Raw genomic sequence first — 12,768 nt, 5'->3', positions numbered from 1 at the left:
TACATATACAGTACACACACACACTCCCAGACCTGAGCTTCACACATACATATACAGTACACACACACACTCCCAGACCTGAGCTTCACACATACATATACAGTACACACACACACTCCCAGACCTGAGCTTCACACACTCCCAGACCTGAGCTTGACACACTCCCAGACTTGAGCTTCACACATACATATACAGTACACACACACACTCCCAGACCTGAGCTTGACACACTCCCAGACCTGAGCTTCACACACTCCCAGACCTGAGCTTCACACATACATATACAATACACACACACACTCCCAGACCTGAGCTTGACACACTCCCAGACCTGAGCTTGACACACTCCCAGACCTGAGCTTGACACACTCCCAGATCATTTGAGACAAATACTCACAGAGAAAGCAAGAGAGCATCACAAACTTGGAGACAGACCCACGGTCAGAGGAAGACAGACAGTGTCAGAATCAACAGCAGACACAGCTGATTAGCGTGTGTGTGTTGTGTGTGTGTGTGTGTTGTGTGTGTGTGTGTGTGTGTGTGTGTTGTGTGTGCGTGTTGTGTGAATGTGTGTATTTTATCATAAATGATTTTCAATGCTTAATGCTTCAGCATCAGGGTTGGGGTCAATTCCACTTTAATTCCAGTCAGTTCAGATGTTAAACCAAATTCCAATTCCACGTTCCTCAATGAAAAGCATGGAAGAGAACTGGAATAGGAATGAACTGGAATTGACCACCACAAACTCTGTTTGGCGTACTTGTGTATGAGTGTGTTTTCCTGTGCCCAGTTTGTGAGTCTCTGAGTGAGTGTGTATAGTAACATGTGTGACTGTATTGACTCACTGTCTCTGGGGTCATGTGGAGAGTCATTCTTGACAGGGGTGGGGTCACTCCAGGAGCGGTTGAAACTCATCGCTCTACGCTCGGCAAATGCTAGTGCAGGTGGGGAGAGAGAGTCACACACCCACGCACCGCACACACATCCTGAACACACACATCCTGAACACACACACCCTGAACACCCAACGCACATGGGCCGTTGTAGTCACACACAAGCAAGCACACATACACACACAGACACAGACACAGACACAGACACACATACACACACAGACACAGACACACATACACACACAGACACAGACACACACACACAGACACACACACACACACACACACACACACACACACTCCTCTCCAGAGGACACATTGGGTGGGTGAGTTTTGGCTCGGTGCAACATGACCAGCCTCACAAATGAGAGACTGGGGAGATCTCCCATTCGTTAGCTTAACGTCTCACATATCCAGACCACCTACGCCTCAACACCAGCATAAACACACACACACGTAGGTTTATCAAACGTGTGCCAACACACACACACACACACACACTCACCGGTGCACAACGGCATGCCACACACCGATACACACATCACACACAAGGCCATGCATAATCCCCGGCATGCATGGACACAAAGTCAACAAAACACAAAACCACTGATGGAGGGCGGACATGTTGGGAGAACACACAGCACACAGTAACACTGTGACTCACTCTGTGCCTTCATCCTCCTGCTGCCCACCATTCTGAGATGCTTCCGGAAGTTCCTGTGGGCAGATTGGGCATGAGGAGAAAAACAAGAGGAGACAAAATCACTTAGAGGAAGGAGTGAATTAATAAGGGAAAGAGAGTGGCTGTGTCCGAAATGGCACCCTAAATAGTGCACTACTTTTGACACACACAGGAACACAGCACTATGGAAAGCAGTGCACTAAATAGGGAATAGGCTGCCATAACACGATTTTTAAAAAGTGACGGAGACATGAAAAGAAATGTAATTGAAGATTTTCGATTGAATTGCTTCATCATTTAGATCAGTCACGTGAGTGCTTTGAGTAACAGAGGAAAATTCAACTGCTACTGCATACCCTCTAGTATCTGTCACCTGCTGTCAGCTGCTGCTACTGCATACCCTCTAGTATCTGTCACCTGCTGTCAGCTGCTGCTACTGTATATTCAACACCACTGCCCTTTTCCAGATGCTTCTGACCAGACATGTTTCAACCTGTTTCCTTTAGTAGCCTAGATCCCAGAACAGACAATACAGAGACGCCTTCTTCATTGATAAAAGTGTTCCGGCTTTAAGGGACATTTCATGAATGGTTCGCCTGTCGTTCCCTATTAATTCCATTCTGTATAATTGCTATTTTCGAAGAGATAAACACCTGATCTCTCTGGCCAACTCCCCCCCCTCATACAATATGTCACATCTCTCCAACACGCCATGCGATTGCTCTCCACGGCTACACCATGTCTGTTGGTGAAAGGGTCAAAAATAGCCACCGCGTGTGGGTAGATGCATGCGAGACATGAGGAGGCCGGAGTGAGAGAGAGAAAGGGAGAAAGAAGCGAGGGAGAAAGAACGAGTCCTTGTTTTACCCCCTCAGGAACATTGTTCACCAACAATGAATGATAATCCAATCGTCACCTCATTTCACTCACAGAGTCAAACAAAACTCAGTCGGACTAGCTTTATGTTGTGATTAAAACACTCCTTTCTCAAACATTCCCTAACCCTAAAGCAGAGCAGGCCTCGTCACTATCTTCACGTGTTGGATGGCGGGAGTGTGAGCTGATAGAATGAAGTGGAACAAAGTCTAGCTATCCTCTTTTTCCCCGCGTGCCTACAGACTAGAGACACGCAGCAGGTCCCCCTAATGAGTGGATGAAAGAGAAGGAGAGACCCCACTCTACACACTCAGACATCTATCTATCTATCTATCTATCTATCTATCTATCTGTCTATCTATGCTGCTCACGCGTTAAGGGCCGATCTGATGCTCCTCTGGTGGTATGTCCCCTTTTTCTCCCTCCTCTCTCCCTCTGTGTACGCTGCTCCAATGCACCTCTCGTCATCTCTTTTCCCCATCTCTTTCTCCCTACCTCACTATCCCTCTGCCTCCCTACCTCCTCCAGCTCTGTCTACCTCTCCTTCTCTCCCTCTCTCTTTATACCTCTCTATGTCCAGACAGAGGGGAGGGTGGTCTGTTGCTCCTCCATTAACCAGTTGAGGCTTCGTGCCACAGAAAACATCTACTGCAGCAGCCTGGCATTGTGGGAAAACATCTGTCCGTTCGTCTGCCCAGCTGAATCTGCCTAACCTTACGTAGCAGGCGTAAAAGAAAATGCCTGAGTGGAGTTCCCACATCCGGTTTCAGAGGAAAGGGAATTAGTTGTATCCCTGGAAATGGGATGCATCCAGGTGTTGGCAACTCCGCTAAGCCTCTGCCAGTAATGGGTTCACTCCCAAAGTCAGCTGCCCAGGAGTTAGCTTTAGCCTCGTTAGCATCGCTAACTATCTAACTAGGCCCCATATGCAGTTGCTCATGGGTTTTTAGCCTTGTTACTGCTTAGGTAGCCAGGGTAATGGGTTCACTACCAATGTCACCTGACGTGTCTCTAGGAGTTAGCTTTAGCTTCATTAAGCATAGCAACGTATGCCTCATATACACTCAGTGGCTAGTTTATTGAGTACGCCCATCCAGTACCGGGTCAGACCCCCCTTTGCCTCCAGAACAGCCTGAATTCTTCACGGCAAGGAACCATTGCCTAATTGGTATCAAGGGACCTAACGTGTGCCAGGAAAACATTCCCCACACAATAACACCACCACCACCAGCCTGTACCGTTGACACCAGGCAGGATGGGGCCATGGCCTCATGCTGTTTACTCCAAATCCTGACTCTGCCATCAGCATGATGCAACAGAAACCGGGATTCGTAGGACCAGGCAATGTTTTTTCACTCTTCAATTGTCCAGTGTTGGTGATCTGCGTGCCCACTGGAGCAGCTTCTTCTTGTTTTTAGCTGATAGGGGTGGAAACTGGTGTGGTCGTCTGCTGCAATAGCCCATCCGTGACCAGGACCGACGAGTTGTGCGTTCCGAGATGCCGTAATTGTCTGTCGCAGAATTTTTTTTTGTGAACGGATTAAACCTAATAAACTGGTCACCATTTTAGCGCTGCACTAGCTAGGCTCCTTACCGTTGTACAACCTTACATATGGCTGACTTACCACACGGAATCCCATTTCCACTGCAGCAGTGAGAGAATAGTGCAGATGTATAGCATTGTGATGCACACACCATCTACCTCTGTGGCACAGCGCAACACACTCCGAGTGGGCTTTTCTCTCTCACTTGGTAGTAACGTAATTTCAATCTGCTTGTGCCCCATGCTATTTTTACCCCCCCCCCCCCGGGAGTCTATATCTATCCTATGGATAATGGATGGGGGAGTCAGAGAGTACAGGAGCACAGCAGTACACACTGACCAGCCAGGAACACAGTAGCTACCTCTGGATGACTTCAGCCGAATCCAGCTCCCTCTCTCTCCTCTTTCTCTGCACAAATCCCCGGAAAGCCCTGCTGGGACGTGGCACAGAATGAAAAGATGATAGGGGGAATGCTGGCTTATCACGAGGAGAGTGAGAGAGCGCTGGGGGAGAGGGGGGGGGGGTATTTCTAGGGAAGGGTTTAGCTATAGTACGGGGTTTAGTCAGCTCTGGGGGTGGGGTATAGCTGTAATGGCTAGATTTGCATCATGGGGATTTGGGTTGCTGGCTCTTTGTTTGAGTTAGTTAAGAAGGTTAGCGTTAGAAGTTAGGGCCAGCTGGGGTTTAGCTGGAGAGTTGACCATGTGGGTTAGCCAGAGGTGAGGGAGAGAGAACAGTACTGCAGTAGGACCAGTCTACAGTTTACAGCCGGTCTGGGTTATTAGCTGTAGCTATGTGCCATGATCCCCCAGTGGTGTAATGTACTTAATAAGTAAAAGCACTTTAAAGTACTATTTAAGTCATTTTTTGAGGTACCTTTAATTGACTTTAATATTTATAGTTTTGAACATTTGTACTTTTACTCCACTACATTCCTAAAGAAAATGTGAACTTTTTACTCCCATATATTTCGAATGCTCAGGCAGGACAGCACTATGGTCCAATACCCGTACCTATCAATATAACGCTTGGTCATCCCTTCAGCCTCTGATCTGGCGGACTCATTAAACACAAATACGGCGTTTGTAAATGATGTCTGATTGCAGGAGTGTGCCCCTGTCTGTCCAAAAAGAAAAAAGGAACAAGAAAATGGTGCAGTGTAGTTTGCTTAATATAAGGAATTTGATGCATAGAATTTACTTTTACTTTTTGTTACTTTACTCAAGTATGACGGAGTACTTTTCCCACTGTACTTAAAGGGCAACTCCACCACTTTCAACCAAATTTTCATTATCTTGATGATTTTCAAACACTATGAACTCCGCGGTGATGTGGGGAGCAAGAAAATACCCTCCCTCTGGCTACAAACCCATTGCAAGTTTTGTAAATCACAAATGTAAAACTTTTAATCCTATCCTGTGTCATGAGTTTGCCCTCTTTGGGTACAGCAAGCCCCACCCCCCTCTCCCTGTCTCCTACACCCAGGCTGCTGTGGTCAGAGAGAGGTCGTAAATTCCTGGAGGAGATTATCTCCTCATGGCCACAGTATAGAGAGAGAGTAGAGATTTCATAGAAGAGAACAAAGGAATTTCTTCCACCTCACAGAACTTGAGGTCCGAACAACATTTATGTTCCGGAGAAGGTATAAAAGATTGGTGAAGAATCCAGCTACGAACTGGTCCGTTTGGTACAATTTTGTGAAACTCTGTCACGATCGTCCTCCTCTTCATCTGAAGAGGAGAGGCGAGATGGATCGGAAGACCAAAATGCGGCGTGGTAAGTGTCCATGGTAAATCTTTAATAAAGAAAATACTGACACTGCATACAAAACAATAAACAAATGACGACCATGAAGCTACCAAAATAGACCTGTGCTGACACAAGCCACTGACATAGACAATCACCCACAAACAAACAGTGCAACCCAGGATACCTAAGTATGATTCTCAATCAGAGACAACTAATGACACCTGCCTCTGATTGAGAACAATACTAGGCCGAAAACAAAGAAATGCCCCAAAACATAGAAAAACAAACATAGACTGCCCACCCAACTCACGCCCTGACCATACTAAATAAATACAAAACAAAGGAAATAAAGGTCAGAACGTGACAAACTCATGGGAGACAATACGGCCTCGTTACCATAACGCTGTTTATATAATAGCCGCAGTAATGAGGCTTACATCTAATTGTTGTATAAAATGAATGAGTGAGGATGGAACTGTTTGTGAAATTGTGTAATGTGATTTTGGACTGTTTAACGAAGGAAACTCCAATTCCCTAAAAAGTTTCACTAAGTCCTTGGCACGCCCCCAGGGGCACAGACAGGACCGGGCGTCATGAGGCAGCCCTTTTCGATGTTCCGAATAAAACCCTCACCGTGAGAATTTCTCAACAGACCATGTTGCTCTCAATTACGAGAGGACAAAGTTTGCAGACCAGCTTACCTCGATAACGAGAGGGCCAAGGTTTGAGACCAGACCCACGTGGTTAAACTCTTAGACTATCGATACCGACAGAATAAGAACAAGTCTTTGATATTAATTACTAGTCTGCAGCTAGGAATTCGGTATCATTGAACGCGAAGACCGACAACCGCCGAAACATCTATCCATAACGACATGAATGAATGTCACTCTGAACTATCCTTTCTAACCACGACAGAGAGGGCGGACAAACTCTCCAACAGAAACAAACTTTTCAACAGAGACCCCGATGACACACTGAGCGTAAATATATATATTGATTGCAATTGTTCCCGAATGAGCGTTCATGTGCAAAGGATTAGCATTTCAATTGTTATTATTATCAACTGTGTGTTGTCTTATCTCAGTCAACCCCCACTTCCCTTTTGTACACCAAGCCGCAATGGCGGTTTATCCCACTAGGGAAACTCCGTTATCATTTCCTTGTAACTATCTACTGTTTGTTTATGCATTTCTGTGAATTACATAGTTAGTAAATAAATGATTTTAAGACAATTGATGTATGGACGACTCATAGTGAAGACTGGGTTTGTGCAGGTAACCAACAATTTACAACGTTTGGAATGAGACTAACGTGAGGTAAAGAAGAATTCATTAATCACAAGACTATTGATCAGATATGAAAATATCTGAAAAGTTATATTAGGAAAATTATAACTTTGTAATCTGAATATTTTCCTTGGTGCCCCGACTTCCTAGTTAATTACAATTACATGATTAATCAGTTTAATCACGTAATAATAATTACAGAGAGTCATTTGATAAAGATTCATCTTCAGTTTAATGATGCCAAAGACACCTGTCATTTAAAAAGGTAGTGGTAATATTGAATTAAGTAAAGAAACTTGCAGGTGGCTAAACCTACCCTGTCCCACAGCTCAACCTACCCTGTCCCACAGCTCAACCTACCCTGTCCCACAGCTCAACCTACCCTGTCCCACAGCTCAACTTACCCCTGTCCCACAGCTCAACTTACCCTGTCCCACAGCTAAACCTACCCTGTCCCACAGCTCAACTTACCCTGTCCCACAGCTCAACCTACCCTGTCCCACAGCTCAACCTATCCCTGTCCCACAGCTCAACTTACCCTGTCCCACAGCTCAACTTACCCTGTCCCACAGCTAAACCTACCCTGTCCCACAGCTAAACTTATCCTGTCCCACAGCTCAACCTACCCTGTCCCACAGCTAAACTTACCCAGTCCCACAGCTCAACTTACCCCTGTCCCACAGCTCAACTAACCCCTGTCCCACAGCTCAACTTACCCTGTCCCACAGCTCAACTTACCCTGTCCCACAGCTCAACCTACACTGTCCCACAGCTCAACTTACCCTGTCCCACAGCTCAACCTACACTGTCCCACAGCTCAACTTACCCTGTCCCACAGCTCAACCTACACTGTCCCACAGCTCAACTTACCCTGTCCCACAGCTCAACTTACCCTGTCCCACAGCTCAACTTACCCTGTTCCACAGCTCAACCTACACTGTCCCACAGCTCAACTTACCCTGTCCCACAGCTCAACTTACCCTGTCCCACAGCTCAACTTACCCTGTCCCACAGCTCAACCTACACTGTCCCACAGCTCAACTTACCCTGTCCCACAGCTCAACCTACACTGTCCCACAGCTAAACTTACCCTGTCCCACAGCTCAACTTACCCTGTCCCACAGCTAAACTTACCCTGTCCCACAGCTAAACCTACCCTGTCCCACAGCTCAACTACCCTGTCCCACAGCTAAACCTACCCTGTCCCACAGCTCAACTTACCCCTGTCCCACAGCTCAACCTACCCTGTCCCACAGCTCAACTTACCCTGTCCAACACCTCAACTTACCCTGTCCCACAACTAAACCTACCCTGTCCCACAGCTCAACCTACCCTGTCCCACAGCTCAACCTACCCTGTCCAACAGCTCAACTTACCCTGTCCCACAACTCAACTTACCCCATACCCAGGGTAAGATGTGCTAAGAGACAACTTACCCCATACCCAGGGTAAGATGTGCTAAGAGACAACTTACCCCATACCCAGGGTAAGATGTGCTAAGAGACAACTTACCCCATACCCAGGGTAAGATGTGCTAAGAGACAACTTACCCCATACCCAGGGTAAGATGTGCTAAGAGACAACTTACCCCATACCCAGGGTAAGATGTGCTAAGAGACAACTTACCCCATACCCAGGGTAAGATGTGCTAAGAGACAAGCTATGTTTGAATAATATAATACTATATTTCCCTTGACGGAGTGATGCTGAATGTAAAAAATGGCTCAACCTTCCTCCCCGCAGTTTCCTCTGTAACTTCAAACACTCACTCCAAGGAAGGGTTAAGGGTCAGTGGGTTAAGGGTCATGGAGTTAGGGGACACATGGTTAAGGAGCTGGGGAGGAAAGCTAGATTCAACAGGTCGAAGATACTCACGATATCCTGCAGCGGGTCAGAGAAAGGAGTGCATGAAAAAGAAAGAAAATGAACGATATCAACATCCTTTAGGTCATGGCCATTACAACACATGTGTATTAAAGAAGAGAGGTCAGTGAGTTCAGAGAGGGGGAGGGGGAGGTGTGTGTGTGTGTGTGTGTGTGTGTGTGTGTGTGTGTGTGTGTGTGTGTGTGTGTGTGTGTGTGTGTGTGTGTGTGTGTGTGTGTGTGTGTGAGCATTAGGACTGGGTACTCACGCCTGCATGGTGGTAGTAGCAGTCTGAAAGCTAAACATATTGTCTTTTGGGTACCAGTTGTTGTCCTCTGTGGAGAGATATAATGAATGGAAGTTACAGTAGCAGCCAGCCAGCCACATAGAGTTTGTATGTTTGTAAAGCAACAATAGGAAACCTTAAAGGACACAGCACCAATCCACTCCACAGAGGGAGAGAGGGAGACACACAGGGAGAGACAGCAGAGGAGAGACGGAGAGACGAAGAGTCAGAAATACAGACCACGTCACAATCCAAATAACATCGACCCCCCCCACAACCCCACTTTGATTTCAGCGCCTCTCCCTCTCTGTCTCCCCCGTCTCACCTCTCTCCAGCCCAGTCATCCGGTCCACACTGCACATCCTCTCTAGGCGCCTGTGTTGCTTGCCTGCCTCGCGGGAGCTCTCTAGATCCAGGGAGCCCTGGCTACGGGACGGGGCCCCACTAGAGTCCAAGACCACATTGAGGCTGCAGTCCTCCCGTGAGTCCCCCTTGCCCCCCTCGCCCCAGCTGCGGATGTTTTGTGCGCTGACCGAGCTCGACAGAGGCTGCTGGGATAGGTGGTGGTGGCTGCCATGGTGACCATGGTGGGAGGCTCCCCCACCAGTAACATTCAGAGTGTGATGGTTGCTGCCACTGCCACCGGCCACGGGGTTGCCGTGACGATGGCTCCCGTCATCGCGGTGAGTGTTGCTGCGGTGACCGTGACGGAGGTGGTGCTGGGTGGGTGAGGAGGAGGAGGTGGAGGAGGGGGAGGTGGAGGGCTGGGCCAGGGGCGACGCCCCCTTCAGCAGCTCCAGCTCCAGGCTCTCCTTGCTGCCCCGGTTGCTACCCAGCATACCGTGCTCTCCGGTGATGGTGTAGACGCGGGCGGGCTGCAGGGCGCACTCCACACACTTCTGCTGGTCCTCCTCGGCCGAGAAGCTGCGCTCCAGAGACAGGCGGGTCTTGGTGGTGGTGATGGAGGCGGGCGGGGGCTGGAGGTGGTCCAGCGGATGCTTCACCAGGCTGGACTCAGGGGAGGCCGGAGAGCCCCTGTGGGGGTATGGATGGTTGTTGTTGTGGTGACGGACACCGCCAGGGGAGACAGAGTCTGGGACAACAAACGTGTCAGACAGGAGATGGGCTGCAGGTTAAAGAAGAAGGAGAGAGAGAAATAGAAACAGACAGCAGAAGACGAGAGAGAATAGCGGAACATGATCATCCATTTGCCATCAGTGGTTCACATATACATTATGTCAACGGCATGCGGAAGGAGGATGAAATATTACAAAAGAAAAGAGGAATAAGCAAAAGAGGCAAATGAACAGAAAGATGGAGGGAGAAGAAGAGGTGGCAGGGAGAGAGAGACTCTGACCTGAGCCGTTTCGGTTCTCAGGGTGTGTGTGGGACAGGTACTCTCCAAACGCTCGCGCTGCTCTGTAGAGACACGCACATGACACACACTGACGTTAACACGAGTGACAGCAAGAGGGACTGAGAAAAAGAGAAAAGGAGAGAAAGAACAAAAGTAAAGTAGGGAGAAAGAGGAGAAAATGTTAACTTAATTGCCTGCTTTGTAAGTTTGTGCCAGACACAGATTAAGATGTAGCTGTTTTATCTCTCAACTCCAGGCAGGCTCCGAGAGAGAGAGAGAGAGAGAGAGAGAGAGAGAGAGAGAGAGAGAGAGAGAGAGAGAGAGAGAGAGAGAGAGAGAGAGAGAGAGAGAGAGAGAGAGAGAGAGAGAGAGAGAGCCAAGGAGAGAGAGAGCGAGAGAGAGAGAGAGAGAGAGAGAGAGAGAGAGAGAGAGAGAGAGAGAGAGAGAGACAAGGAGAGAGAGCGAGAGAGAGAGAGAGAGCGCCAAGGAGAGAGAGACAGAGAGAGAGAGAGAGAGAGAGCGCCAAGAGAGAGAGAGAGAGAGAGAGAGCGCCAAGGAGAGAGAGAGAGCGAGAGAAAGAGAGAGAGAGAGAGAGAGAGAGAGAGAGAGCGCCAAGTAGAGAGAGACAGAGAGAGAGAGAGAGAGAGAGAGAGAGAGAGCGCCAAGAGAGAGAGAGAGAGAGAGAGAGAGAGAGAGAGCACCAAGGAGAGAGAGAGAGCGAGAGAGAGAGAAAATGAGAGGAGGAGGAGACAGGGAAAATGATGGTTGGTAAAATAACTTAATTTCTAATCATATGACCTCATGTGTCTTAGTTTGTGCCATTTGACGTCAATGCAGCCGATACTGTCCCACTCTTACACAATGCAGTCCTAGCAACTGAGAAATGGCTGTGACAGAATAGCTGAAAATGGTCTTAGACACTCGCGAGTGGGACAAACCCACACACATTCCGTACAAACATACATCCACACACTCACAAACACACTCATTCATACATAGAAACTGGGAGATTATGAAAATAACTCCTCATTGATAGAATGACTCTAGGAGACTGACGGTGACTCAATTCATCAGCGGGTATGATGAAGTTTAGTTTAGACCCCAGGTGTTCCCTTCAGGAAGTCACCGTCGTCTTCTCAACAGACAGCATCATGGAATCTAGTTAGCATATCCTCCATTTTGCACATGCATAATTATCAGCCTTTGATTGACAGGCCTACAGAGAGACAGGAGCCCTGTGGTTAGATGTGCAGCATAACAAACAGACAGTGTGACTGAGCTCCCCGTTGACGGAGTCTGAAGCCACGTTTATACCTGGTTCTAACATGCCTCCTTTGTCCTGATCGTGCTCACATTTTAAGACAGGTGTACATGATTAAAATACTAAATGTGAACTGATTTTTGGTCAGATCTTAAGTGTAAACGGGCAAGATCAGGACAAGATCAGGATGAAGTACGCATGCTAGCTGTAGGTATAAATGGGGATTGAGACACATTGGCGCTGGAGACAGTGGAGACAGGTGTTGTCTGTGATCCAATAGGAGCTGTCAGACGTTTCCTACAGCCTCATGCAATGCACTGCCACCCATGCAGAGAGCTTTCTATCTTTCACTGTGTGTGTGTGTGTTAGTGTGTGTTAGTGTGTGTGTGTGTGTGTGTGTGTGTGTGTGTGTGTGTGTGTGTGTGTGTGTGTGTGTGTGTGTGTGTGTGTGTGTGTGTGTGTGCGTGTGCGTGTGTGCGTGCGCGTGTGTGTGTATAACAGCTTTGCATCTTTGGCCCTGCTTCTGACAGTGAGACGGATTAGAGCCAGGGATGATCCTATACAGCGACATCACTTCCTGTCGGCCCCCTCAACACAGGGATAGGGCCCACGCCAGCTCTCTCCTCTGAGAACGTGAAACACACTCATATGCAAAGCCCCAAACACATGAACCAACACACGTGATTCACATTGACAACCATTACAAAGACTGACTTGCGAATCCACACATAGAAATGGAAATCCATACAGCAGGTGTTCCTATGTACCAGCCCTGCCCTAGTATCTGTCCCTCAGTAGTCAGGAAACAGAAGAGGCACACAGTGGACGTCTCATCCCTGACAGCACTCTATTATTATAATGGAAGGCCAACACAGGCATCCCCACCAGGCCTTTTACAGACAATTCCCTGGGACTGACTGGGAGCCTTCATTTGGAGAGAGACGAGGGGAACGCTCCCTCTTTTCTAT

General features: G+C 48.0%; 1 protein-coding gene across 1 annotated transcript in view; it reads right to left on the bottom strand.

Annotated features, from left to right (window-relative positions):
- Window positions 1-12,768, bottom strand: part of LOC139388414 (NMDA receptor synaptonuclear signaling and neuronal migration factor-like) — a 45,339-nt gene that overhangs the window by 12,041 nt on the left and 20,530 nt on the right. The window contains exons 2-8 of the mRNA XM_071135059.1: window positions 10,540-10,601; window positions 9,508-10,308; window positions 9,165-9,231; window positions 8,909-8,914; window positions 4,357-4,425; window positions 1,558-1,610; window positions 846-935 (exon numbers count right to left, since the gene is read on the bottom strand). Coding sequence (XP_070991160.1) covers window positions 846-935; window positions 1,558-1,610; window positions 4,357-4,425; window positions 8,909-8,914; window positions 9,165-9,231; window positions 9,508-10,308; window positions 10,540-10,601 — 1,148 coding nt within the window. The remainder of the gene's footprint in view (window positions 1-845; window positions 936-1,557; window positions 1,611-4,356; window positions 4,426-8,908; window positions 8,915-9,164; window positions 9,232-9,507; window positions 10,309-10,539; window positions 10,602-12,768) is intronic.

The sequence above is a fragment of the Oncorhynchus clarkii genome, chromosome 29, assembly GCF_045791955.1.
Source record: "Oncorhynchus clarkii lewisi isolate Uvic-CL-2024 chromosome 29, UVic_Ocla_1.0, whole genome shotgun sequence".
Lineage (NCBI taxonomy): Eukaryota > Metazoa > Chordata > Actinopteri > Salmoniformes > Salmonidae > Oncorhynchus > Oncorhynchus clarkii.
The sequence above is the reverse complement of the archived record's forward strand: the minus strand, read 5'-3'. Positions and strand labels throughout refer to the sequence as shown.